Source organism: Chiroxiphia lanceolata, chromosome 18 (genome assembly GCF_009829145.1).
Source record: "Chiroxiphia lanceolata isolate bChiLan1 chromosome 18, bChiLan1.pri, whole genome shotgun sequence".
NCBI lineage: Eukaryota > Metazoa > Chordata > Aves > Passeriformes > Pipridae > Chiroxiphia > Chiroxiphia lanceolata.
The window spans coordinates 5457121-5480597 of NC_045654.1; the positions used below are offsets into that span (position 1 = coordinate 5457121).

General features: G+C 49.5%; 1 protein-coding gene across 4 annotated transcripts in view; it reads right to left on the bottom strand.

The window, feature by feature from the left end:
• Positions 1-822: 822 nt before the first annotated feature.
• Positions 823-23477, bottom strand: part of LOC116795894 (T-box-containing protein TBX6L) — a 33486-nt gene continuing 10831 nt past the window's right edge. For 2 of the 4 annotated variants that reach the window (XM_032706001.1, XM_032706003.1), the window contains 8 exons: positions 19802-19946; positions 18723-18825; positions 18115-18279; positions 17749-17895; positions 17171-17241; positions 15963-16054; positions 15457-15649; positions 11317-14841 (listed from right to left, as the gene is read on the bottom strand). In XM_032706001.1, the coding sequence (XP_032561892.1) occupies positions 14415-14841; positions 15457-15649; positions 15963-16054; positions 17171-17241; positions 17749-17895; positions 18115-18279; positions 18723-18825; positions 19802-19946 (1343 nt within the window). In that variant the 3' untranslated portion in view covers positions 11317-14414. Of the gene's footprint in view, positions 1121-1264; positions 3453-8876; positions 8965-9495; positions 9538-9718; positions 9917-11316; positions 14842-15456; positions 15650-15962; positions 16055-17170; positions 17242-17748; positions 17896-18114; positions 18280-18722; positions 18826-19801; positions 19947-23477 lie in introns of those variants that run through there. The other 2 variants (XR_004360193.1, XR_004360194.1) reach the window with 2 other exon arrangements.

A 23477-nucleotide genomic window follows, 5' to 3' on the forward strand; every position in this document is an offset into this window, starting at 1 on the left:
TAAAACCTTGACAGTAACAGCAGAGTATGTAAGCCCTTACTCTGTCATTATGATGCCCTGTTTTGTGGGTGAACAGAGTGCCAACTGAAGTTTTCCAGAATCAAAGGAAGAATTAAGCAGGAGAAAACACTGTTGCCAGGCTGAATGATACTTCCCTGTTTCATCCTCGTGCCTCTCTCAGACTATTCTGCTGGGCTCTGGAGGTTCACCTGAAAAAGATGCATCTCTGGTTATCCAGATTATCACTGTCTCCTCCACCCTCACGCCCGACACGTCAGTGATCTTCCTCCACTGTATTTAACGCTGCTCTTTGGCCACGGCTTTTAAGGGTCTCTGGAAATTATGACCTTTATTTACTGTGATACCCTTGACTGTGCTTGCAAGAGTGACTGATTTATGCAAATGGTTTGAATTTAGCATATTACTGATTGAGTAAATAAGGTGTAACCTGTGCAGGTGCAGGAGAGGGGAGTGACTGGCATCCTGGCCCCTGCTGAGAGGTGCCGGTGTAACACATCAGAAACGTCTCCTTTCGGAAGTGAGAACCCGGATCCTGGTCGTCTTTTTGCCTTTTTAGTCAATCCAGATCAAGAGTAGCACTAAGTAAACTTAAGGCTTTCCAGTTAAATCATTAACAAGGTGTTGATACTTGAGATGATCCTGTATAGGAGGAAAACTTAAGAGGAACATCAGACACTCAACTGCTGCAAAAGAGAAGCCTACAAAGCTTGCATTGGCTCCCTGGACTCTGTAGGTATGGTGACAGCCTTGTGTTTGTCTTCTCTGGAGTACAGATTTCCATGTGATGTTAATAAACATTCATAGCCAACTCTGCATAGTGTCTTATCATCAAATAGTCACATTTGGCAAGTTACATTTCGGAAAAAAACAGTTGTGTTGTAATGACACAAGCAAGAACAGGTCAGGTACACGCAGTGGGATTGATAATCCTGTTTCAAGCTGCTTTGTGTGCATTTGGCTTCCTGGCAAAAGCTGGCAGTGCTGACCCGTTGCTGTGGCTGCTTCTCATGGCATCTTTTGCTTTATGTGGCAAACCCAAGTGTCCCTGCTCTTCCAGCTGTGATCTGCTTCCTGCACACTGGATCACAATGTGGGTGCCCTGTAAGGTGCAGATGAAGGGAGGTGCTGCACAGCCCTCCCAGCGCAGGGTGAGCCAGGGCTGGGTTCTGTTCTGGTACCACCCGGGTTTCTCTGACACCCCAGGGAGTGGAGGTGCCTGGGATTCACTGCTCTGAATACTCACCTTCTCCACTGGCTGGCACAGCCCTCCTCTCTCTGCAGCTGGGATGGGGGATTTGTACCAGGAGTGCCCAGCACAGCAGCCACCGAAAGCTCCAGCAACAGCCAAGTGTGCTCAGCCAAAAGTCAAAGGTAACGAGAAACAAGCAGTAACTGCACCTGGGTGTATTTCTGGTTTACCTGTATCCAAGCTCTCACCAGTGCAAATCTGAACTAGTTTAGTTAGGTCAGTCCTACAACAGGCAGTATAAGCCTTAATTTTTCTGTGCCAGCTGGCTGGGGTGAGTTGGGTTCATCAGTTTGTCACTCATTTAAAAGGTTTTATTTCTAAACCAGTGTGATGACAAACACCTCTCTAGGACATACCCAGAGGTGTGTCTGTTGGAGCTTACACCAGTAGGAAATACAGCTAAATACACTCGGATAAAATGCAGCCACAGCAGAACACAGTTCCTTGTAGGTTTTTTACATGATTTTTCATGGTGTAGATTGTGCATATACAAAAGCTCTTCAGGTCCACACTCACCAACAGGGACAGCTCACCTTGGAGCAACTGTAGCAGTTTCTATCCCCTTCATTGTCTCCTCTGCCTTTTTTTTTGGAGAGCAGGTCAGCTGCTCCTGTCACAGCTGTTGGACCACCAGTCACAGCTCAGCAGGGCAAGGTAAAGCAGTTCCAATTTCAGGAAACCTCCATAGCCCGAACTGTGAACTGGCAGTTGCTGTGCAAACAGCTGAGCCCCCCTGCAGCAGGACCGTGTGTCCAAGCAGGACAGGCAGGCACAGGGAAAGAAAACATCACAGCTGTCCCGGAGTGAGCCTCCTGCTCTGAAATCCAAGCCCTACAAGCTTGCCTAGAGCCAGAGTTGCACCAATTACTGTGACTCATTAACACAGACTGGTGTGTGCCCACCTTGGGTCAGGTTATCCACACACTGCTCCAGCTGCCCACCGTGGGAGCAGCCTGGGAATCCAGCACCCACCACTGTGACTCAGACCCATCCCTGCTGCTCCAGACTGGCACAACCCTTGGGAGCAAAGCTGAGCTACTGCCCCTGCTCAGTGCACCCCTTGTGTGCCAGGTGCAGCCTCACCTGTGGAAGTCACCATCCATGCTGCTTCCAAGGTAGGCACGGGGAGCGAGGGATAGGGAATTAACACAATGCTCCCCTCAGATAACCTTCCCAGCACCTGCTTACTTCATTCCGGGCATTTTGTAACCAGAACCCTCCCTGCACGAGTTATTAGTCTAACCCGCCGCTGGCGCACCAGACAATTGGGATCAGAGCTAAATCTGGGGTACCCACAGGGAACTGGCTCCTGCTTTGTGCGTCCTGGCTGGTCCAACAAGGGCAGATGAAAGTCAGCGCTGAAAAATCCGTCACTTGCTTTTGGTCTAGAAATGTATCACTAAAGCACAAGGGACAGTGTGGATCCCAGGGACTGTTAACCCCCCTGTGCCGCACTGTGATTCCCAATCTGCACTATCCACTGAATCCTCTCCAGACCCTGGAGCAAGAGCAGCTCTCACTGGGCTCTCAGATGGCGGCAGGGGCAGAAGGGCAGTGCTGGACATGCTGCTTTGCCTTCCCCCAGCTTGCCCTGCACCTGAGACCCAAGCAACTTGGGGGGAGAGGCGAGTGAGGAGTGGATGCTGTTTTGAACAGACAGAAGGGACTGACAGAAGTGAACAACAGGAGTCGGTTTGAAACTCTTGGCACTCGACTCGTTTTCAGCCCACCACCATTCAGCAGCCAAGCTGGAGACCTCCAGGGATGCTCCTGACAGAAGTGACAAACCCAGCCACTGTTGCTACCCTTGACTTGTCATAAAAAATATAAAAAAATCAAACTTGCCCATTTTTCATTACTGTGAAGTAATGGCACCCTGTATTTCTAGACTGTAATCCCACAGTTTTTTAGTGCATTCTGTTACTTCACTAATTTGATCTGGACTGTGAGGTAGTTCAGGGGCTCTCATGGGGACTTCTATATTCTGAATCCATTTCTGTAATCTCACACCGTCTCTTTTTTGCCCTCATCTTGTGACCAGTGATACCATTAATCCACTGACCTTGAAGAGAAACAGCTTTTCTCTTTCCAGGTATCGCAGCTGGTGACTTGGCTCCAAGTCTGCCGTGATGATGGATACACAGCACTGGACTGGATTCCTGCTGAGCATCAGCCTCACGCTCTGCAGGCACAAAGGAAACGTAATTCATCAGGCTTGGCCTTCCTCGTGTAAGAAAGAGCCACATCCCGTGAAGATCGAACACCTCCCGCTGTGCCCGACTACTTGGAATAGCTGTGCCTACTCGGCACTTTGGAGAACTAGACCTAAAATTAACAAAGATAATTTCCCTGCAAGAAATAGCACCTTGGCCTGAACGCAGGATACATCAGCAGGAGTCTGAAACAGGAAGGCTAAAATTGGCTCCGGTCTGGGATTCTGCTGAATGGGCTATAACACAGATCTGAGCACCGCATGCAAGACACGCAGCAGCGCTGGAAATCTCCAGCCAAAATCATCCCAAGCTGCAGGATGTATCCCAGCAGTGATGAAAAGGTTACTCCCAGTACTCAGTAGCAGCTCCTGCCTGTACAAGGCTGAGTGATCCACCTTCACCATCACTAGTGACCATCTGATTGAGGCAGAGGTGGGTGCTGGGATGGAAACAGCTCTCCGGCTGGTGGGACAGAGTGCTGGATTTCTAGCAAGGCTTTGTGCTGTACAGCAGTGAAAGCCCACAGATCTCCACAGTGGTGTCTCTGGGATCAACACTGGCCTAAATGTAAACAAAAATAAAGACACATTGGAGAGCAGCCTAGGAACAGAAAGCGTGCACAGTCCTTGGCAGGGCAGTAAAGATGTGGGACTTCCACGCATCAGGTGTGCAGGGCCCACACCTCCCATGCTGCAGTGCCCTGATTTCAGCCACACACTGCAGTCCTGCAGCCCAGGGGCAGCACTGCATTGGAACAGCTATGGAAAATGGAGGGGAGGAGATGATGTACCTGGAGAAGGACAGGCTGATTTAACACCCCTCCCTGCTGCCAAATGCTCCGTGGGCTCTGCAATCATCACCCAAAATAGAGCCACAATCTGTGCCTCTTTCAAGAGACAGTCCCTGCTGGAAACATGTCAGGACATTGCTGGGGCAGCAATTTACTGCAGGGAGCCACCTCAGGAGCTGCTGACACTGCACCCCACTGTACCTGGCTCCTTTCCCTCTCCCCCACCATTTGAGCTGCCTGTTGATGCTTGCTATAGCCTGGGAACATGACACAGGGCTTGACCCAGAGAGGAATGTAGGCAGGGTTTGGGCAGAAAGGAGGAAAAGTCCTGCATTAACCTCGGGGTGCAAGTCAGAAATCCACCACACGTGGCTGTCACCTAATGTCCAAGACACCTTGGCACAAGGGGTCCATTCCAGTCCAGCCCCAGCCTGGCAGAGGCTGAGTGGCTCTGAGGCAGCCCCTGTGACAGCCTCTTCTCTCTGGGACTGGACATATCTTGTGCTTCCCAATACAAAGACACATCCTCCCCATGGCAAGCAGCTCATCCCAGGTAACCTCCTCCTCCCCTTGTTTTGCTGCCAGGGTCCCTCCCAAAACGTGAGCTGCTTCAGCCCCAACTTGCCCAACGCTCGGCCTCTGTCAGCACCTGAACAAGTCACGCAAAGCCCTCAGTCCAGACATGCTGTGACAGCACCAGAGCTTCCCCCCTCGTGCACTGTAACCACAGAGCAACAACACAGACGGTCTTTTGGCTTTTCCCATATTCTCCTCCACCTTGGGGTGCCCTCGCTGCCGCTTCCAGGCCCTCACCTTTGCAGCAAACCCCGCGCAGGCTGCCCCAGCTGTCCCCTCGCAGGTCACACGCAGTCACTGGGTGGCACTGTGCCCCTGCCTGTGCAGCGGCCCAGCTCCATCCTCCTCCTCCGCTCGGGGCGGGACCGGGCCGGGGGAGGGGGGGGACGGGGAGGAACCCCTGGCTGGGCCAAGGGGCGAAGGCTCTCCTTGCCAAAATGGACCCACGTGTGGCAGCCACCACTGACAGATGCCCGGGGACCCCGGGAGGTGACCCCAACACACAAACACAGGCTCCTGCTGCCTCCCTGCCAGGGTGTCTCTCCTCACTGTGGTTACATTTTCATTACCGTGGCAAAAGGAGATCAACTGCATCCTCACAATGCACCCCTCCATAAAACTAATAGGCCAGGCAATTGGGACAGCCCTGTGAAGTACTTTATAGTCTGGACTCAAGGAGTTCGTGCCACAGCTCCCAAGCTGTCCCAGCCCCACATCCCAGGAATCACAGCATTATTTCTCCTCACTGTCCCGTCTTTTGAGCTGGGAGCAGTGTGAGGATGAGCACGGTGCCCTGATGCCTGACTTGGCTTGTTTCTCATCACTCAGAGCCCCATTTGGCTCCAGTGGCACAGAGCTGATAGAAGCTTTCATAGGGATCATAATTTCCTCTTTCCAGGGCATCACGACACAGCTCTGCACTGACTCCAGAAGCTTTTATACCACCAGTGGGAGTCAAGGGCCAAGAGGCCAGAGCAGGGCAGAGATCAGGGAGGCCCTTTGCCAAAGCTTTGCCATTTGCTTCATTTGCAGTTGAAAGCCAGCCGGGCTCACAGGAGGAGCAGCAGCTCTTCCAACACCACGATGGCAAAACCCACTCAGCTCTGTGAAAGACCCTTCCCTCCACACTGACACCCCCTGTTTGTCTGGGAAGCTGGGGGGACACATTTGGTGTAACCTGGAGCCCCATTTCGGAGGGTACCTGGCAGGATTTGAGGGATTGTTTTGCCTCCCATGTTGCTGGGGCCCAACCAACCTCAGTGGTGCACTCCAAGTGTACCTGGAGCAGGGAGCTGAGCCCTGGCTCCAGCAGGGCCAGGTGGACAACCCTGGGGACAACAACAACCAAAAGGAGCAGCAGCTGCCACCTTCCCTCTTCCTGCTGCCTAAAAGCAGCCCAAGAAAAGCTTCCTTTAATCGCTCCCTCTATATTAGACCCTTCCAGGGGAAATTAGCACAAATGCAACATCAGTGGCACCAAGGGAATGGACCCTGAATGACTTGGAGGGGGGTTAATTAGTTTGTTAAAATCCTTCTCTCTTTAGTTGTCACCTACAGCTCCAAGCCTTGACAAACAGCTGGGAAAAAGGGTCACTGCTGAAAATCAATGCTCTTGAGGTAAGAGCTAAAGATCCTCCAAGGACCATCCTGTTGGGAAATAAAGTAGAGGAGACTGTTTCTCCACCGTTAGGGTAGAAGACAAGTGTTAGAAGCGAAAGCAAAAGGTTTCTAGGTCTCCATTAAAGTCAGAAGGGAGACAAAGAGCCCATTTCTCCCCCTGTGGTTTACTGTCTTTAATCTCTTTACCTTGGTGTCCCCACCTACCCTGCAGGACAGAGTCATGTTTAGACGTGCTGAAAAGCTTAACTTGTGTTTGCAAAAACGATTTGGGATCCCCAGATACCAACTGCCAGAGACTGCAAAGTGTTACTGCCCGTCCCTTTGGATGATGATCCCTTTGGAGCACAAGAGCTGCTGGCAGACAGGCTCTCCACTCCTGACACGCTGGGCAGGTAACACGAGTGTGCTGGGGAGCAGCGACATCAGAAAGCCCCACAGCCCCTTACAAACAGTTTCCCCCTTTGATTAAATTAACAATAGACTGTACTGACCCCACAGAATTTTGTACAGCTCCCAGTCCCACCGTAGCTGCCCCAAGCACAGCGGTGCTGCCTGGTGACCTGCCGCAGAGCTGCTGTGTGCCCACGGTGAGATGGGGCCCTGCCAGCACTTCTGACACCTCCAGCACCATTTCAGTGTTGTGGTGGGAGGGCTACAGCTGCAGCCCAGTGATCTCCATGGGCAGCCCTTTAGGACTAAAATTTCTTCAAGTACCTGCTTTAAAGTTGGGACTAACTTCATTCAGCCTTCACATCTGTGCTGCCCCATGGAAGACAGAAGGACAGACAGTTCCAGCTTTAATCCAAGGAAAAGATTTCTTTGCTAGGCACAGGTGTACCCTGCCTTCTATACTGTCCATGGTGTTTGTATTTTAAAAGCCACTGCATCATTTGATTCTGCCCAGCTGTCTGAAAAAAAAAGCCAACATCCTGTGTACTGCTGGGACCTCTTTGTCAGAAGCTGTGAACTCATCTCCATCCACCACCAGGATGGATTGAACAAACTGAAGTAGTATTTTATTGCTCAAGCATAAAACATGGAAATAAACAAGCACTGAAGTGCTACTGATCATTAAAACCAGATGGGAGCCCATTTACTGCCTCCAGCAGTGAGGTGCCACGGCTGCTCCGCTGAGGCCCCCTTGAAATAGGAAACCCAATGCACCATCTGGGAGGTGCTGGATGGCAGTGGCTACAGGCAGCCCCTGCAATTCCAGGCTGGAGTTATCTGTAGTCCTCTCACCACCATCCCAGGGATAACCAAGGAGCAGCAGAGCTGTTAGTCCTGGCTCCAGAAATACAGTCACCTCTTTTAAGGTTGTGCCTACATGAAAATGCCCCGATGAGGACAAGCAGCCCATCGAGGACCAGTCCAATCGTCCAGGGAGGTGGGATGGGGAGAATCACAGGCCAGATTGTCCACACACAGAGTAAGGACTTGGCTGCATTTCAATTGTATTTGTTCAAATGCACATCAGAGTACCATCCCTGGTTCTGGTCACTCCTGCACAGTTTTCCTCCCGGATGGTAGATTATCCAAAGCAGCCCAAGTCTGACTTTACTTCCTTAACCAACCAATGCTGTCTGGCATGGGAAGTACCGTGGTGGGAAGAAGCCAGGGGCTATTTCCTCCCCTTCCTAATCAACACACCCACCACAGATAAAGGCACAAGGAGAGCATTCCCAGTTTTGAGTCCTGGAAACTGGCCTCCAGGAACAGCTCCATCCTGAGCACTTCCAGCTGCAAGCTGGGCTCAACCCCCTCCCTAGACTGAAGCTTTGCACCTTTGTCTCCAAGTCCCATCTCCCCATGTCTCCCTCTCAGCAGCACCAGAGCCCGGCATGGGGCCAGGGATGGACTCCTGGGCGGCCCCTGCGAGCCGAGCGGAGATGCAAATGGAGCAGGAGACTGCTGGAGAAGCAGAGACAGACAGATGCTTTTACACTTCAAAGGGAACAGGGCCCTCTGAGCCTTTCAGGAATAGGCACAAATCGATAGACTCCTTTCAAACACCGAGCACATTTGCTCAAGTGTGAGGCAATTAGTCCCTGAGGATGGAGGCAGGACAGGGCCATTAACAGCCATACGGGCAGGATGAGAAACATGCGGCATGACTCCAATGGCTCCACGAGGACAGCCAGCCCAGCCTGCTGAGCAGAAAACCCCGCGGTTCTGGCCTCACTTTCTCATCCACGGTTTTCAAAATGCCCTTGTGCCCCCAGGGGTTCTACAGGGAGTGCATTAGTGTCATTCAGCCCATGTCAGTGCAATGCTCAGCACATCCCTTTGGCAAACAGAGCGGTTTTGATCACATCCCCTCCACTGCTCGATGGTTCACTGCTTTTATCCCGGGAGAACAATAACGAGGGGTACCCCCAGGGATGCACGAGGGCTGACTTAAACTTACCACAGCAATTCCCATTTCCCTCTTCAGCCGACTGCTGCTGGGCGGTGCCCGAGCTGCTCCGGAGAGCTCTGTCTCCACGGAGTCCTTCCTAGATGGAAAAGCAGCACCCAAACCAGATTGTGGGCAAGCAGAGGACTGGCTGCTCAGCACGAACAGAGCCAGCATGGGGACAGACCCCGCTGTGTGACAGGAATCAGGCCTGACTCATCCCTGTCTACTCTGCACCAGCACTTCCACGCAGATCTACCCTTAATGCACCAACTCCCAGCAAGGATGTTACAGAGATCCCAGGTGCTGGTGCTTTGCGACCCCACAGATGGGAGCTGGAGTGCCAGAGCCAGCACGCAGGAAGTCTCTCCTGTGAACAGCTGCTGTTTTACATGTACAGTCTTATTTGTACAAAGAGAGGCAGAGATACCAAAAGTGAGCAGTGCTTTATGCCTGGCTGTGTGACTGATGGAGTGCCTGTCCTGTATTGCTGGCTGCCCACTCCCACTCTCCTTTATGGGGGCACATAATTTACCCTCTTCAGTAAAAATAGAAGAGGAAGAAATAAAAATCTCAGCATGTCCCCAAAGAACAGTAAGAGATGGAAATGAAATCCATCCATTACACTCACCAAGCAGGGTGCTGTCTGGGCAGGAACACTGTAGTTGTACACCTGCACGTTCAAAGAAAAAAAATGGAGTATTAGAGAAGTGTCAGAGGCAATCCAGCACCTCACAGCAAACTACTTCAGGTCATAAAACAAACTCACACGACTTGGAAAAACAAAAAAGGAATAACACTAAACTAAGTTGGGCAGCAACACTGGTCAGCACAGCTGCAGCACCTCTTCTCACCCCTGCGCTGAAGGATTGCTTCACCCCTGGTTAAAATTTCATCTGACACCGCTGCTCAGGCCCAGGTCTCAAGAACGCTTCAGTGTTTGCTCTGGGAAGTACAGGCCGAGTGCTAGGGGGAAAAACACCTTCACAACTTCCTTCGCTGTGTCCCGTGAGCTGCGTTACCTCTCCCGGGGTTCCTCCTGCTCACGTTTGCTGTAATGATCAGAAGCCACATTTAAACCTCACTACAGCTCTGCAAGGCACGACAGCAAAAGCAGCTCACCTGGGGTGGCCCGGAGCCAGGCTAGTGGCTGCTTCCCATGGCCCAGGGAGGGGACAGCCGAGCCCTGCAGACAGGCAGGGACAGGCTCCTCTACAGCCACGGCAAAACCGCAGCAAGGCCGCGCCTCTGAGCACGGCTGGAGCCCAGCTGGCAGCGCCCAGGGCAGCTGAGGGGGACAGGGCACACCAGCCCTCCCCATGCTCCGGGGAAAACCCTTTGTCCTCCCTTCCCCAGCTGGCCCTGCACAGTTTTACCCCTCCCTCCTTGCTCTTGGCCGTTCACTGAGTAACTAGAGGCTGCGGGCGGGGGAGCAGGTAAGTGGAGACACCTGCACGGCACATTTGGCCGCTGATGAGCGCAGGAGGGGCGGGCACCGCCGACAGCTCCGGGCGGGGGGGATGTGGCTGTGCCGGCCCGGCCCCGCACGGCGGGTGACGGCTGCTGTTTGCTGCTGCCAGCCAAATGCTGCATCCCCCCTGCTACGAGGCTCCCCATGGATCCCGACCTGCGGCTCGGGAATTAAGTGGCTTTTAAGCTCTGCAATAAAAACCCCATTTGACGTGAAGAATGTTGTTATTCCTGGAAGGGGGTTTGCACCTCTTACTTGGATTTGCTTAAAGTGATCCAGTACACGCCCTGACCAAAGAAACGCACACAGGAGCCCTGTGGGGAGGCTCATGGAGCACCAAATGACAGACACCCCACACCGAAGCAAGTGAGGAGTCTGGCTCAGCCTGGCTGTCCAGCACAAGGCGATTCAAGAGCCCCAGCCTATCTCGGCATGGAAATGCTGCTCTGTGCGATCTCCCCATGCCTGTCCGTGGACAAGGAGCCTCCCTGGGCCCCCACTGAGCCCCGCAGGGACAGGCAGACCCGCACCACACGCGGGAGGACACCGAGTGCCACAGAAAGTGCCAGAGAGCAGCTCTGCCCTGGCTCGGTCGGGCCAGGAGGTTCATCTGAGGGCACCAGACAGTTTGGTTTGCATGGGCTGAGCACATCTCTGTCCCTGAAGCACCTGGAAACGAGATAAGCTCTTAGTGAAACCAGCTGGTAGCTGCTTCTGCAGAGCCAGAGAGGGTACAAGCAGAGGCCACATCCTGGGCCAGCTGAGAGGGGACCCTGCACCCCTGGGAGGACTCTCCATATCTCTAGAGAGGTGTAGGGCACTTTGCTGAGCTGCAGGGGAAACAGGTGCCTCTCCCAAGACTGCAGCTGCCTGTGAAAGAACTGCAGTGTTGGCAAGAAAGCATTTTTCTGCCATTCCCATCTGCACTGAAGCAGTGTCAGGCAAGGCTTAAGGCTGCAAAACCAGTAGGAGAAACCAAAATAAATTAAGATCTTTATTTCCCATAGGAAATTTACCTAGATCCCATTTATAGTCCATTTGCCCTCATCCTTATGTAATTCCTCTATGGGAGAGGAGCAGAAGATACAGAGAAAATAAACAATTTGCTGCAAAGAATTGGTGCAAGAGCCTGAGTCACATCTAGCAGTGCGAGCAGATAACCTGAGGCTCACTGAACACGCTGCAGAGAACAACGAACCCCGAGATCAACAGCATGTGTCATGCATGTACAAACTGGCCCCAGGTAACATGACTAAAACAGAGCCACTGGTGTGCTTGAGAAAGATGCACAAACCCACACTTCTGAGTTTATTTTATTATTCTTAATGGCCTGCCTTCCACATGTCTCATTTCCCTTTATTGAAGCTGTCAGAAGCATTACATTATGTCACATGCGTGCAAAAACAGCATTTCAAGTCGAGCTCACACAGACTTTTAAATGCCACAGCTGAAGAAAACAAGACAGTGGGAACTGCAGAGGGAGGAGGTGGGAGCAGAGTCCAGAGCACACACCTACGGGCAAAATCTCCAAAGGCTTCACAAACCAGCCAGAGCCACAGTCTCTCACCAGAGACAGGAGAGCGAGAAAGTAAAGGTACTTTTCCAAGAGGCTGGATGATTCACTGAAGAAGGGCAAGTGGTCCTGTTGCAACAGAAGGCTGATGAGTAATTAATGGCTCGTCCTAGGCACAAGGCTGAGTCTTCTACCCCAGTGCAGAGCTGTGCCAAACACCAGCTCTACCAACAGGCCCATGGGGCAGCAGCACCTGCAATGCTACTCTGAAGGTCTGAAAGGAAGAACAGTGTACTCGTATTTGCACAGGAGTTTCCCAGTGCTGCCCGATTCTCCTCAGTTACTTACACTCACCACAGCGTGTTTTTCATCCTCATTAGCACCCTGTGACAGGGAAACACATCCCAGCTACAAAGATAAAGGAACAGATCTAACCAGGTAGCCCACGGGGGGATGTATTCTTTCTCTTTTCTTGGCATGGCACTGACACTGATCCCGGCAGGTGCCAGGAGGACTGTCATGCACAAAGTACCCCCAGGGTCCCTGCACATGGGGCTCAAGGCACCCACTCGACTCCCCAGCCATTCTGCTCATCACATTTCCAAGATGTGACAAACACTGCTTGCAAAATCAGCTACTAATGGTCAGAGACAGACTATTTCTCTCATCCACAGAGGTCAGCCTTTTACAGCTGACCTGCCTTCACGCAGCTGGCATTTGGACAGCGGGAAATCACAATATTCTGGGTTAAAAACAACCTCCTCCACAGTTTCTGCTCCAACCAGATTTCTGTTTGGTGAGTCGTTCACATCCACTTGTGTGTCATGCACAGCAAGTACAAATCACTACTGGCCAGGGTGCCATCAGAGGGGAGGCTCACAGGGCATTATGTTCATGTACTGTGGTGAAGTCTGACCTTTATTTCAATGCTGCACATCCTCAAAGCCTGGGAAGCCCAGGGGAAGTACTTGACTGCTCTGCATGTATCATAACACAGTTTGTGGTACAAACACAGTTAGCAATATACAATTTAAATAAGGAAGTAGTCATTGTAACTGAGTCCACAAATTTATAGGGCTACTTTTCAAAGTAATTTTAACAATAACAAACATCCCTATGCTATGCAGATGCACAGTGCTGACCTGGTATCCCAAGAGATCAGCACACAGCCTTTCCCAGTGTACCTGCACACCAATCCTGATGCACTGGGCACAAACTTGCCCAGGTCTGCTCATAGACAACATCTTGCTACACACACAGAGAAAACAATCTGGCACACAGGCTAAATGATACACCTCTCTGCCTACTGATGGCTACAGGCCACAGAGCAGCTATTAGTGTGACAAGAAAACATTCCCTAAATAACACCTAGAAACATCTCTACCCTCCCTGAGAAGCAAAGAGCCTGTCTCACTGAAGACCCCATTGCCAGGGCCATTTGCCACTTAGGCAAACAGGGAGGCTTCCCCCTTCTAACAGGAAGATGAAAGGAAACCCTCCTTGCATGGCACATGCTGGCTCCTGCCCAGGCTGGGACCAGAGAAGAGGGAGGTGGAACCACTTTGGTAACTAAACATGGAAGCTGATCCCTCTTAACTCCCAAATAGTGGTGGGATGACTTCACACACTCAGAGTGTAGCACAGGAACCACAACTGTAAATTATATTCTCCAGGGGTGGCAGGGTGTGGGAGAAGGAAGAAGTTCACAGTAGATTTTCTTTCACTCTAAAGAAAGATGTTGGAGTTAAACAACAGCACTGCTGTTCATGGTCCTGCTTCTGACAACCTTGGAAACTCCCAGGGCAGCTCCATGCATTCCAGGAACAACCTCCCTCCACCTCTGCAGAAAGAAGAGCATTTCACTGACCTTGAATCTAGGGCTGACAGAGGAGGGATGGGCACGGGGACATGCAGACACAACACACAGCCTTCCTGCTGCTTCTCCTGCATGGAACAAACTCTTCCCTGCCTGCATGACCCACTGCTATGCTCCAGACACTCCTTGCTGTGCATTTTACTCTCTTCTGCTGCTGGAAGAAAGGCAAGACTAGCTTTAGTTTGACTATACTAACTGAGGAACCTGCTCAAAGGTCAGCAGGATTGCTTGTTTCACTTGTCTTTGCAATATTGTCTACAGCTTTTGTGCCACCTGGATGGCTTACTGAAACTCCTTAGGCCCTATCTCCTTGCCTCAAGTCCCGGGAGGAAGGGATTTTGGAAACTGCCAAATACGAGGTGCAAACAGCCTGTGACTGCAAGTTCAGCAGCTCTTTAACTACTGCCCTTGGGAGATCCTGTGGTTCCCTACTCCTGCTGGGAAAAAAGACACTGCAGGACATTTATTCTGCCTGATCCACAGTGACACAGCTGGGGCAGCCACTGTTTGTGAAACATGGTGTGGGTTGTTGTGCAAGGAGACAAGGAAGTGAAGGTGTCCCATTCTACTGCTTGCAGCAATACCTCTGCCTAGTGCAGGCAAGGCTCCAGAAGTCCAACACCCCAGAGCAAATCTGATCTCATTTACAGTTTTCCCTCAAGTTTTTTCACTGGGAAGGGTCCTCCCCGTTCACCAGCAGGCGTAGGGGAACAGAGGGTACTGGCTCCACTCCGCCATGGTCCCGTGGGCATGTCCCGGAGTGCCCTGTGTGTTGTACTCCGTGGAGAAGGCCGAGTAGCTCATTGCCCTGTACTGGCTGTGGGGAGGCACCACCCACTGCCCCAGGCCCTGCTCGGTGCCATAGGGACTGTACATGGGCGCTCGGGCCCCGGGTTTCCCCACAGAGTCTAGAGCCATGTTCACCACTCCCGTGTAGTCCTGGGGAGGAGGCAGGGGCGGGGGGAGCGGAGGCAGGTTGGTGAAGCCCTCTGGGAGCTGTTTGGAGTCGTGCTCGGGCACCGTGGCGAGATCCAAGGCGTGGCACCTTGCCCGGAAATCGTTCAAGGCCGTGGCATCGCGGGCGGGAAGGTGCTGGCTGTCCCCGGCTTCGTGGAACCTGAGCCGTGGGGCAGAGAGAACAGTGAGTCAAACCTACCACAGCAGAAAACCACAGAAAACCCACACAGAGCCCCTGGGGAAAGGCAGGGTAAGCTCTCAGCATGCCCTCCCTCCCTTGCCTGCTCCTTATCATACTGTTAAGTGTGGATTTTTGTACAGGCCTCACTTTCACTCCCAAAGAAAAACAAAATGCCAGAGGAAGGTAAGACCAGACTACCTTAGTTCTGGCTCAGGTCTGGGCTCACTCATGCCCAATTTTGCTGTAAGAAGGGAAAAATCACTGGAGTCCTGCCACTCCATCAACAGTCTTCCTCCAAAGGACAGGCAAGCTCTGCAGTACACAAAGCTGGCTGGGAGAGCACTTTGGGACAGGGAAATTAAGAGCATTACTAAGACATGAATATGCCCAGAATCAGTGGGTTTGAAACAGCACAGAAACGTTATCCATGGAGCTACACCTGTGCTAATCTAACATCTCTCAGCCACATATACTGTCCAACAAAAAGGCATCCTTCCCTATTCCCAGGTGGCTGTTTTTCTTAGGAAATACCCAGTAGAAGAAGAGGAATCCTGTCAGCTAAAGGGTAGCTTTGGACCAGAAGGTAGGACTCACCGATACGTCTGGTAGGACGGCGTTGGCACTTGCTGCTCCCTGGTCAGACCCTCCCTCTGCTCCGCAGGCACCGGCGATGCCGCAGGGAAGGCCTGGCTGCCATTCTGCTCTGAGCCCCAGAAGGGATATCCACTGCTGACCACCACGGGGTTACTCTCTTCCTTCACATCTACATTCTCATCCTTCTCAAAATCTGACTCACAGCAGGGAAAAAAAAGAGTGGAAAAGAATGAGAAGGGGGGAAGAGAGAGACAAAGTTCACAATGGTCTATTGGCAGTTGTGTTAATCACAGGATGGTGGAAGGAAGTGCACTAACACCTCTCCTGCAGACCTTCTGTCTTAAGGGAATAGCCCTTTCCAGCCCAGATACCGGTGGGTCAGTCCTACCCTGTCCTCTGTTCTTAGCTGTGCTACTGCAAGCAGCACCGTGAGCTGGAGCAAGGAATGATCAAGCTTAAAGAACTTTTTGAATAGCATTCTCTGGGTTTGTTGTGACCAATATTACCACGTTCCTCGGCATCATGCTCCTTTTCCTCAGGCAGCTTCCTCTTCTGGCTCTTGGCTGGACTGGGCTTCTGGCATTTGGCTCGTCCTTCCCTGGAAAGAAACAAGACATGGGGGGTAAGCTTGGATGTAAGCTTTTTGCCTAGAGAAACAGGTGGGGATGCTGGACAAGCTCTGGAAGACAAAAAGATGGGATGAATCTCTAACATTCTGTGCCATACACCTCTCCTACCAGCCCCTCAGGGGCCAAATTCCAGGGTTAGCCATGTGCCTGCCATTGCTGCGTGCTTCCAGGGAAAGCCCTTGCCTGTGATACCAGGAAAGGGGCTCCTGCTTCATGTCTGTACAAAAGGCACGATCAGCTTGGAAACTCAGCACCAGAGATTCTGGCACTGACTTTGTAAGTGTAGCCTGATGTTGAATACACATTATGCACACAGGTATGTGTATAGCAGGGTGGGTCTGTCACTTGAAAGCAGCTCTTTCCTAAATGGAAAATGAGTTTAAGCTTAGTCAGAAATGATGCTGCTAGGAGGAGAAAGAAAATCCATGACATTTCTAAAGTTTAAGTAAAATAGAGTCAGTTTTGGCCCTTTTTCATCAGGAAATGAGATTTTTTTTCAGGCATGAAATAACACAAAACAAATTCTCAGATGTTTTTGTAACATTTTCTGCTTGGAAAAAAAACCATTTTTTTCCTTCTCTATTGCCAGTCTATGGTTGCAACTTAAGCTTTTTTTCATCTCATCCACTGGCTGCCTTAAGACTAGGCAGATCATCTCACTGGTATTGGTATCCATCTTGCAGACAAAATCTCCTGTTGGGAGAGATGCTTTTCCACCCACAGGAAAAGGAGACAAGGGAGCCTCCAAATATCAGAATCAACCTGATCTCCAAGAGTCCAAATGATCTGCTGTGGACTCCTGTTATCACTCCTATTCACATGTCAGACTCTAGTCTAGCTCCAGCTTGGAAGGGAATGTAGGTCTCAAATTTCTCACACCTCCTACATTTCTGTAGGAATTATCACCTCCCACTCCTCAAGTCTCTTGGGAGGAGGCTGCACAGGGGGACATCATTCCCAGATACAGGCAAATGCAGCATGCACAATGCAGCAGGGCTGGCTGGTAGAGTTTTGCTCAAAGGCCTTGGGTAAGATTCACAAGTGAACTCCAGTTATAAATAAATTAAGATGAAAAAGCAGTTTACCTTCGAGTGTTCTTCCCATGTTCACGGAAACCTTTAGCAAATGGATTGTTGTCAATCTTGAGCTTCGTAATCTTAAAATAAAAGCAACAAAATTCAGTATCATGGTGACTGATTGGGTTCTTCACTGTTTCAAGACCTGCACCTCAGTATTTATCCTGACAGCTTTTCTAAGGGTTTTGGACATGCCCTTGCCACAGTATCTGAGCTCTCCCAGCAGGTCTCTTCATTGATCAGGAACTGACACACACAGAGAAGTGACTTTGCCGGGGTCAGCAGGGACTTGGGTGGGATTCATCTGACTAGAGAAACATACAGGGTCAGTAGCTATATCTGGACTTTTGCCCATACTTTTTACTGCTTTTGGAGTTCTGTGTGTCACTGAGAGCACACTCAATGCCATTAAGGTGCATGACTCATCACAGAGAGGATGTTTTCCACAGGACCCATAATGTGCCTGTTTCTTCCCACTGTCCAGCACAGGTGCCCGGGTGAGTAGATTGGAAGGAGACACTTCCTCTACAAAAGTTTTGAAGACATTATTTAGCACCATGTCCAAAAGCAGTGCTTGCACACTGTACCTGCTCGTTCTGGTAGGCAGTGACAGAAGTGAAGACAGTCTCAGGGAAGCTGAAGACCTGGAAGATGCTCCAGCGGACACTGAAGAGGTCGTCTGCCTGCACAATGTGGAAGCGCGGCTTGTAACGGTGCATGGAGTGCAGGATGATCTGGCACAGGGACAGACAAAGGACAAGGTTTCTATGGGCAAACACTGCCAACACACAGACTAAAGCACCCCCTAAGAAGGCACAAGGGCTGGGCTGAGGGAGGAAGAAAGGGCACTTGGATATGTTTTCATTTTCACATGATCTAATTTCTCACAAATCTCGCTTATTTCCCACAACGCTCATCTGTGATGAATTCCAAAAGAGCACAACACGACCTACATGTCCATGTTGATCCAGAGTGTTGTTGGTGAGCTTCAGTTTTTGGAAGGAGACAGGTTCTTTCATCCAGTGGCTGCCAGGAGCTGGGGAATCGGGGTGAACGTACGTGCGACAAGGGAGCTGGGGCTCTGCTTTCCCAGCAACTTCCCACTGATCTTTATTCCACTGTGAAGGGAAAGACAGAAATCAGGATCTTAAAAAAAACCTGCTTTCAGTACAGGGAAGTCCAGCAACTTTGCTTCACTGTCAATTCGGTGCCTGCCTTTGGAGCACAAGCAGCAGATTCTCTCTTATGAGCCATGATTGTGTTACCAAATCAGCTCCAAGTTTAGGCCTCATTTTACCTCCCTTTCTCCCAGTGGCTGTCAGAGAACTCTGGTGTTAATCATGATTAAAACTGTACTACTTACAATGGAATTTGTAACCCCTCCAGCTGCTCCCCAAGCAAAACTGACAAATAACTCCAGAGAGGCATAAAATCCACCAATTACTTCTGAACTTTGTCCAAAGAGAATTTATATATCACCATGGCCAGTGAAGCATAAAGATTAATCTATTTCAAACAAAGATGAAAGGACAGCATAAATTCTGTTATTTAAAGTACTTACCTTGTACCTGAAGTTGTCCATTGGCACAAAATCTACCAGCATGAGGTACTTGGCATATGGGATTAAGCCAGAGACTTTGATTTTGCATTGTGGAAACATTCGTCTGAAGGAGAAATGAAAAATAAGAGTACAAAAAGATTTCTCCATAAAGTGGATATTAATGATCAAGCAGCATGCCATGTTTACCAACTACTGGCAAAGTCCTTGCAGCAGTATTTCTCCATCCAGCTATTGACCATTTATCCATCTTAGTGATGGACTGCCTGGTCCTGTGGGTTTAGGTGGGATAGGCACTAACAGGGCAGCACTCACTGACAGCCTGACACTTACTGCCTGTTCTTCCAATTCCTGTAACACAACAGTGGGAAACTTAAAAGGAACTATTTGGAGTCTGTACGTAGTTCCTCGCCTGCTGCAGCTCTCACAGACTTGGAGGATGGATTAGAGCATTTCTGAGCGTGGGTAGGAAACGTGCTCTCATCTAAGAGCACATCCGGCTTTCTGTTCCTGTACTCCCTGCCACTACTTTTAACTTCTGACTCTGCAGAAAAGCTTTGACACCTACCTCCCTACCCAAAGGGATTATTTCAGCTCACAGCAGCTTTGACATAATACATTACAATTTCACAATTCCATATTCTTTCCCCACAATACATGACTCATTTATACATTAGAGTACTCTGCCCGCACAGATCGTTATGAGTCTACACCATGTTCTTGTCTGCAAGACTCAAGCCCAGGCATTTACTGCTCAACTGCTGCTGCCTGTGACCCAGGCAAAGGAAGCCCAGGGCACTTTCCAGAGCAACCTCGAGGTGACAGGAAGAACACCAGTGTTAAGTGTGAGATAAGGGTACAGAGGTTTTCTCAGCACATCAGCCCCACAAGCGACTTTTTGCACTTCACATCTTGGACTTCTATGACATCCTGAAAGTGCAATTCTCCTGCCAGGATCAGGGAGACGTGCATAATTGGCAACAAAACTAGCTTAAGGACCACCATCCAAAAAATGGGCACGGGGAGATTTTTACAACAGCTCAAAAGAGGTGTAGGGTGGGCAGCTGTCCTGCACCTCTCACCTGCCAGATTTGGTGATGATCATCTCGGTTCCAATCTGATGAAACTTCATCCAGAGACCCTTGTCCTCGAGGGTGACCACAATGGAGCTCTGTGCACAGGGCTCCAGGCTGGGGGAAGGAAGGGCCTCACATGGCGCTTTCAAGTCTAGAGAGAGAGAAGATGGTGACTTCAGACAGGCAGGAGGGAACCAACCTGGCACAGCCCCTCCTGCTGTGGGACTGGCAACTCTGTGCCACAACAAACCTCTTAAAATCTGTCATTTTTCTTCAAAGGATTTTTGCTACTTAATAGGCTCAGAGCCTTTTCCAACAGATTTGGTTTTAGCCAGTAGCTTCTTTTGTAAAGATCTGTGTGTTGTACCAACTCAACCTAAAGTCCATTGTTACAAAACTCTTACTGGCAGTACAATCCACCATTCTGGTATGATCAGGGTTACACAAAACACTTTTACCAAGAGAATACAACAAAAGTTGAAAGGATTGTAAAGATTGTAATTGCACCAGTGGGTAGTGGGGAAAAACAACAGGTAGGTGGTAGCAGAAGTGAAAAATCCCTCCAGAAGACAAAGATGAGAGAGACAGGACTCCTAAATGTAAGTGAAGGCAAGAAAAGGAGGTGACAGAGAAAGCCTGTGGAATATTCTGAAAAGAGGATGGCTGGTCTGAACTGGACTTGGAGATGGGAATCACTGAGGAGCCTGTGATGGGAGTGGAAGATGTTCAGTAACACCCTGGCACATCAGAGGAGCTGCCTGCAATGTGCCTGCACTTTCTGTTGGAGGCAGAGGACCAAAAGTGGTCCTGGGGAAGAGGAAAGGGACACTATTCTAGGGGGAACATCTGTAGAGCTGTTCAGATTAAACACCTTTAAAAACCTCCACAGCTGCTCTTAACAATACTGTAAGGCAGGCAAGTTTGCTGCTGCCACACTGAAAAGCCCAGTTTCACTTTAGGTTAAATGTGACCCGGTGTAGTGCTGGTGGGCTGATTTCATGCCCAGCAGGGCTTTACTAACACTGCCCTGGGGTCTGACAGAGGGATGGATGTGCTTGCTCGGCAGGGCACCCACAGCAGCAGTGCTGTCCCCAGCCCAGAGCCAGCAGGACACCTCACAGGGTGATGCATTAGCAGCCAAGCACAGCTATTTGTTTAAAAGGGAGATTTTTCTGCCTCTCAGCCTGTTCAGATGTTACTCAGAGCACAGCAGAAGAAAGGGGAATTTTCACCTTGTTACAGCTTTTCTGAGTAATGTCTTCAAAAGAATATTCACAGAAGGTAGACAGCTATTTCCAGATAAATTAGCTTTTTTATAAAGGGACATCTTTCTACCAAAACAACCCAATGTGAGTCTAAGGGCTTCTTCCTTCAGTACTAAGAAGTAAAAAACATTTAAATGTAATTTTGTCAGTTTGTAAAGTCCTTCAGGCATTTAAAAAAAAAAAAAAGAAAATCCTCTACCCTTTTTCCTGCTTTGATCCAACATTAATGAACTGGCCAAGAAGTGACACCTAGTTTGCTCACTAAGATTAGCCTGTTAACATCTTCTTACTAAAGCTTCTGCCATATCCTCTTGCAAAGACATGAAAGCTGCCATGAGACGATGCATTCGGTAGCTCAGTGCAGCACATGTATCAAAAGGAGTTACAATAAAATTGGGCTGATTTCCCACAGGAGCCATCCAGTCACAAATACATGCAAACAGATTTTGATTAGCTAGACAGCCGCTCGCTCCTTCCCCAGATGAATTTCAGAATTAACATTTCTGTAAGCAAATTCCAATGCCATTAAATGAGACTACAACAAGACAGATCTCAGGAGTCCTTATTGAGGGGAGACTTCCAATGAAGTAGAGAGGAACTGAAGTGAAAGAAGTTCAACAGTGAATTAAAAATCAAAGGCAGATGTTATAACCTGTTTTTTACCAAGATGAGTCCACAACGCACCTGCAGGAGTGTGATGCTGCAGGAGACAGGGACAACAAACGCTGCAGCAAAGATTTTAAGATGTGGTTAATGCCTTTCACCATGCAGGTTTTGTGTGCACAGTTTGAGGTTGAAAAACAGAACATTAACAGTCTGCATGAGGATCTGGACCCCAGCAGTGGTGCGAGCTTGGGAATGGATCCACAGAGCCGACTCCGCAGCCGTGCACTGTCGGCTCCAGTGGGATCCTGCAGCCATGGATCTATTTGTAGGATTTTGTTTGCAGAGTCAAAGGCTGGCTAGCAAGGCACTTCCAATTCCCTCCTAGCTTGTGCCTGGGTAACTAATGCCAAGACTCAGGCACACAACCCCCTCCAAAGTTGCCTGAGCGCCGGAATTACAGCACAGAGGTTTGGGCAGGGCGTCCAAGCACCAAATGGAACTTGTTAGACCTGTACTTCTATGATTTCCTCTTCTGTGTAACTTAGTTTTAAAGTATTATTTGAAAGAGATTTGAACATCTTCCAAGAATTCTAATTCTAAGCTTTTTAAAAAGCATTATGATCATCATTGTTTTGGTAACACAGGATGTGGCACATTTTAAAACATATTCTTTATGCCCAGATGAGGTTGAAAAAGAAGAAAGATGGGATGATAAAGGCACTGAAAATTCAGGTATCTTCAATCTATTCTGGCCTTGGTTTGAAAGTCCATATACCAACAGAAGCAGCTTGTCCTACAGTTTCTGTACATACGTTTTTCCTATCCTGGGGATGGAAAGAAAGAGAAATGAGAGACAATTCAGTAATTCTTGAAGGGAGAAGGAAGCTTTTTGGATAGGAGATGCTGGAGTACAATTCCCTCACCTAAAGGAATCCTTCAATTCATTGTCAATTGCAGAGACAATGTTATGATGTCAGAAAATCTGTTGCAGCCTTTCCAAAATGTATGGGATAGGGTTTGCAATACCAGGAAAAGTCCAACAAGGCAAAAGATATGCTTCTTACCTGCACTAAAACCAGTTATTGTTACATTTGTTGCTGTTATCTTCCAAGTGAAGAAGTCCAACACTAACAGCTATTCAGTGTCCACAGGAAGGAATGCACGCCAATGTACAAAGCTTTTTAAGAAATTAATCTTGCCAACAATCAAAAAAATCCCCAAGTTTTCTGATCTTCTAAATGTCAGCAGAAACACTCCGACCCTCCAGAGGGAACCTCATTTCTCAGAACCAGAGGGTTTTTTGGCAATAACAAAAGTATGGTGTTTCTACAAATGCAATGGCTTCATCTCTGAGATGTACCCAGCCATCACCTGGAATATTTCTGCCCTAGGGAGTCAGACACCAGAAGCAACTCAGTAAGAAAATGAGGTGACTTCTGCAATAGGTGGAATCTTCACATGATAAAATACCATATACAGTCTACATTTTTTCTTTGTTGCTCGTTCGTTTTTCAACCCAAAATTCTTTAGAAGTGGCAGAAATCAGTATGAATCAGATCAACACAGCAGGGACTGCAAAACCCCAAACAGCAGGATGGCAGAAATTAACTGAGTCACTGCACAGGTATTTTGCTTATGAATGACACAACACCTTGCAGAGGAAGAAAAAGGAAGCTGAGAATGCCCAGTCACTTCTGATGTGTATTATGAACTGCACAACCCTAAAACAGGTAAATAACTGTTTCCTTCTGATGTGCAGTCAAACCCCCGAGTAAATTTGGGGTTCAGTTACACTGACAAATGCAGTGCCT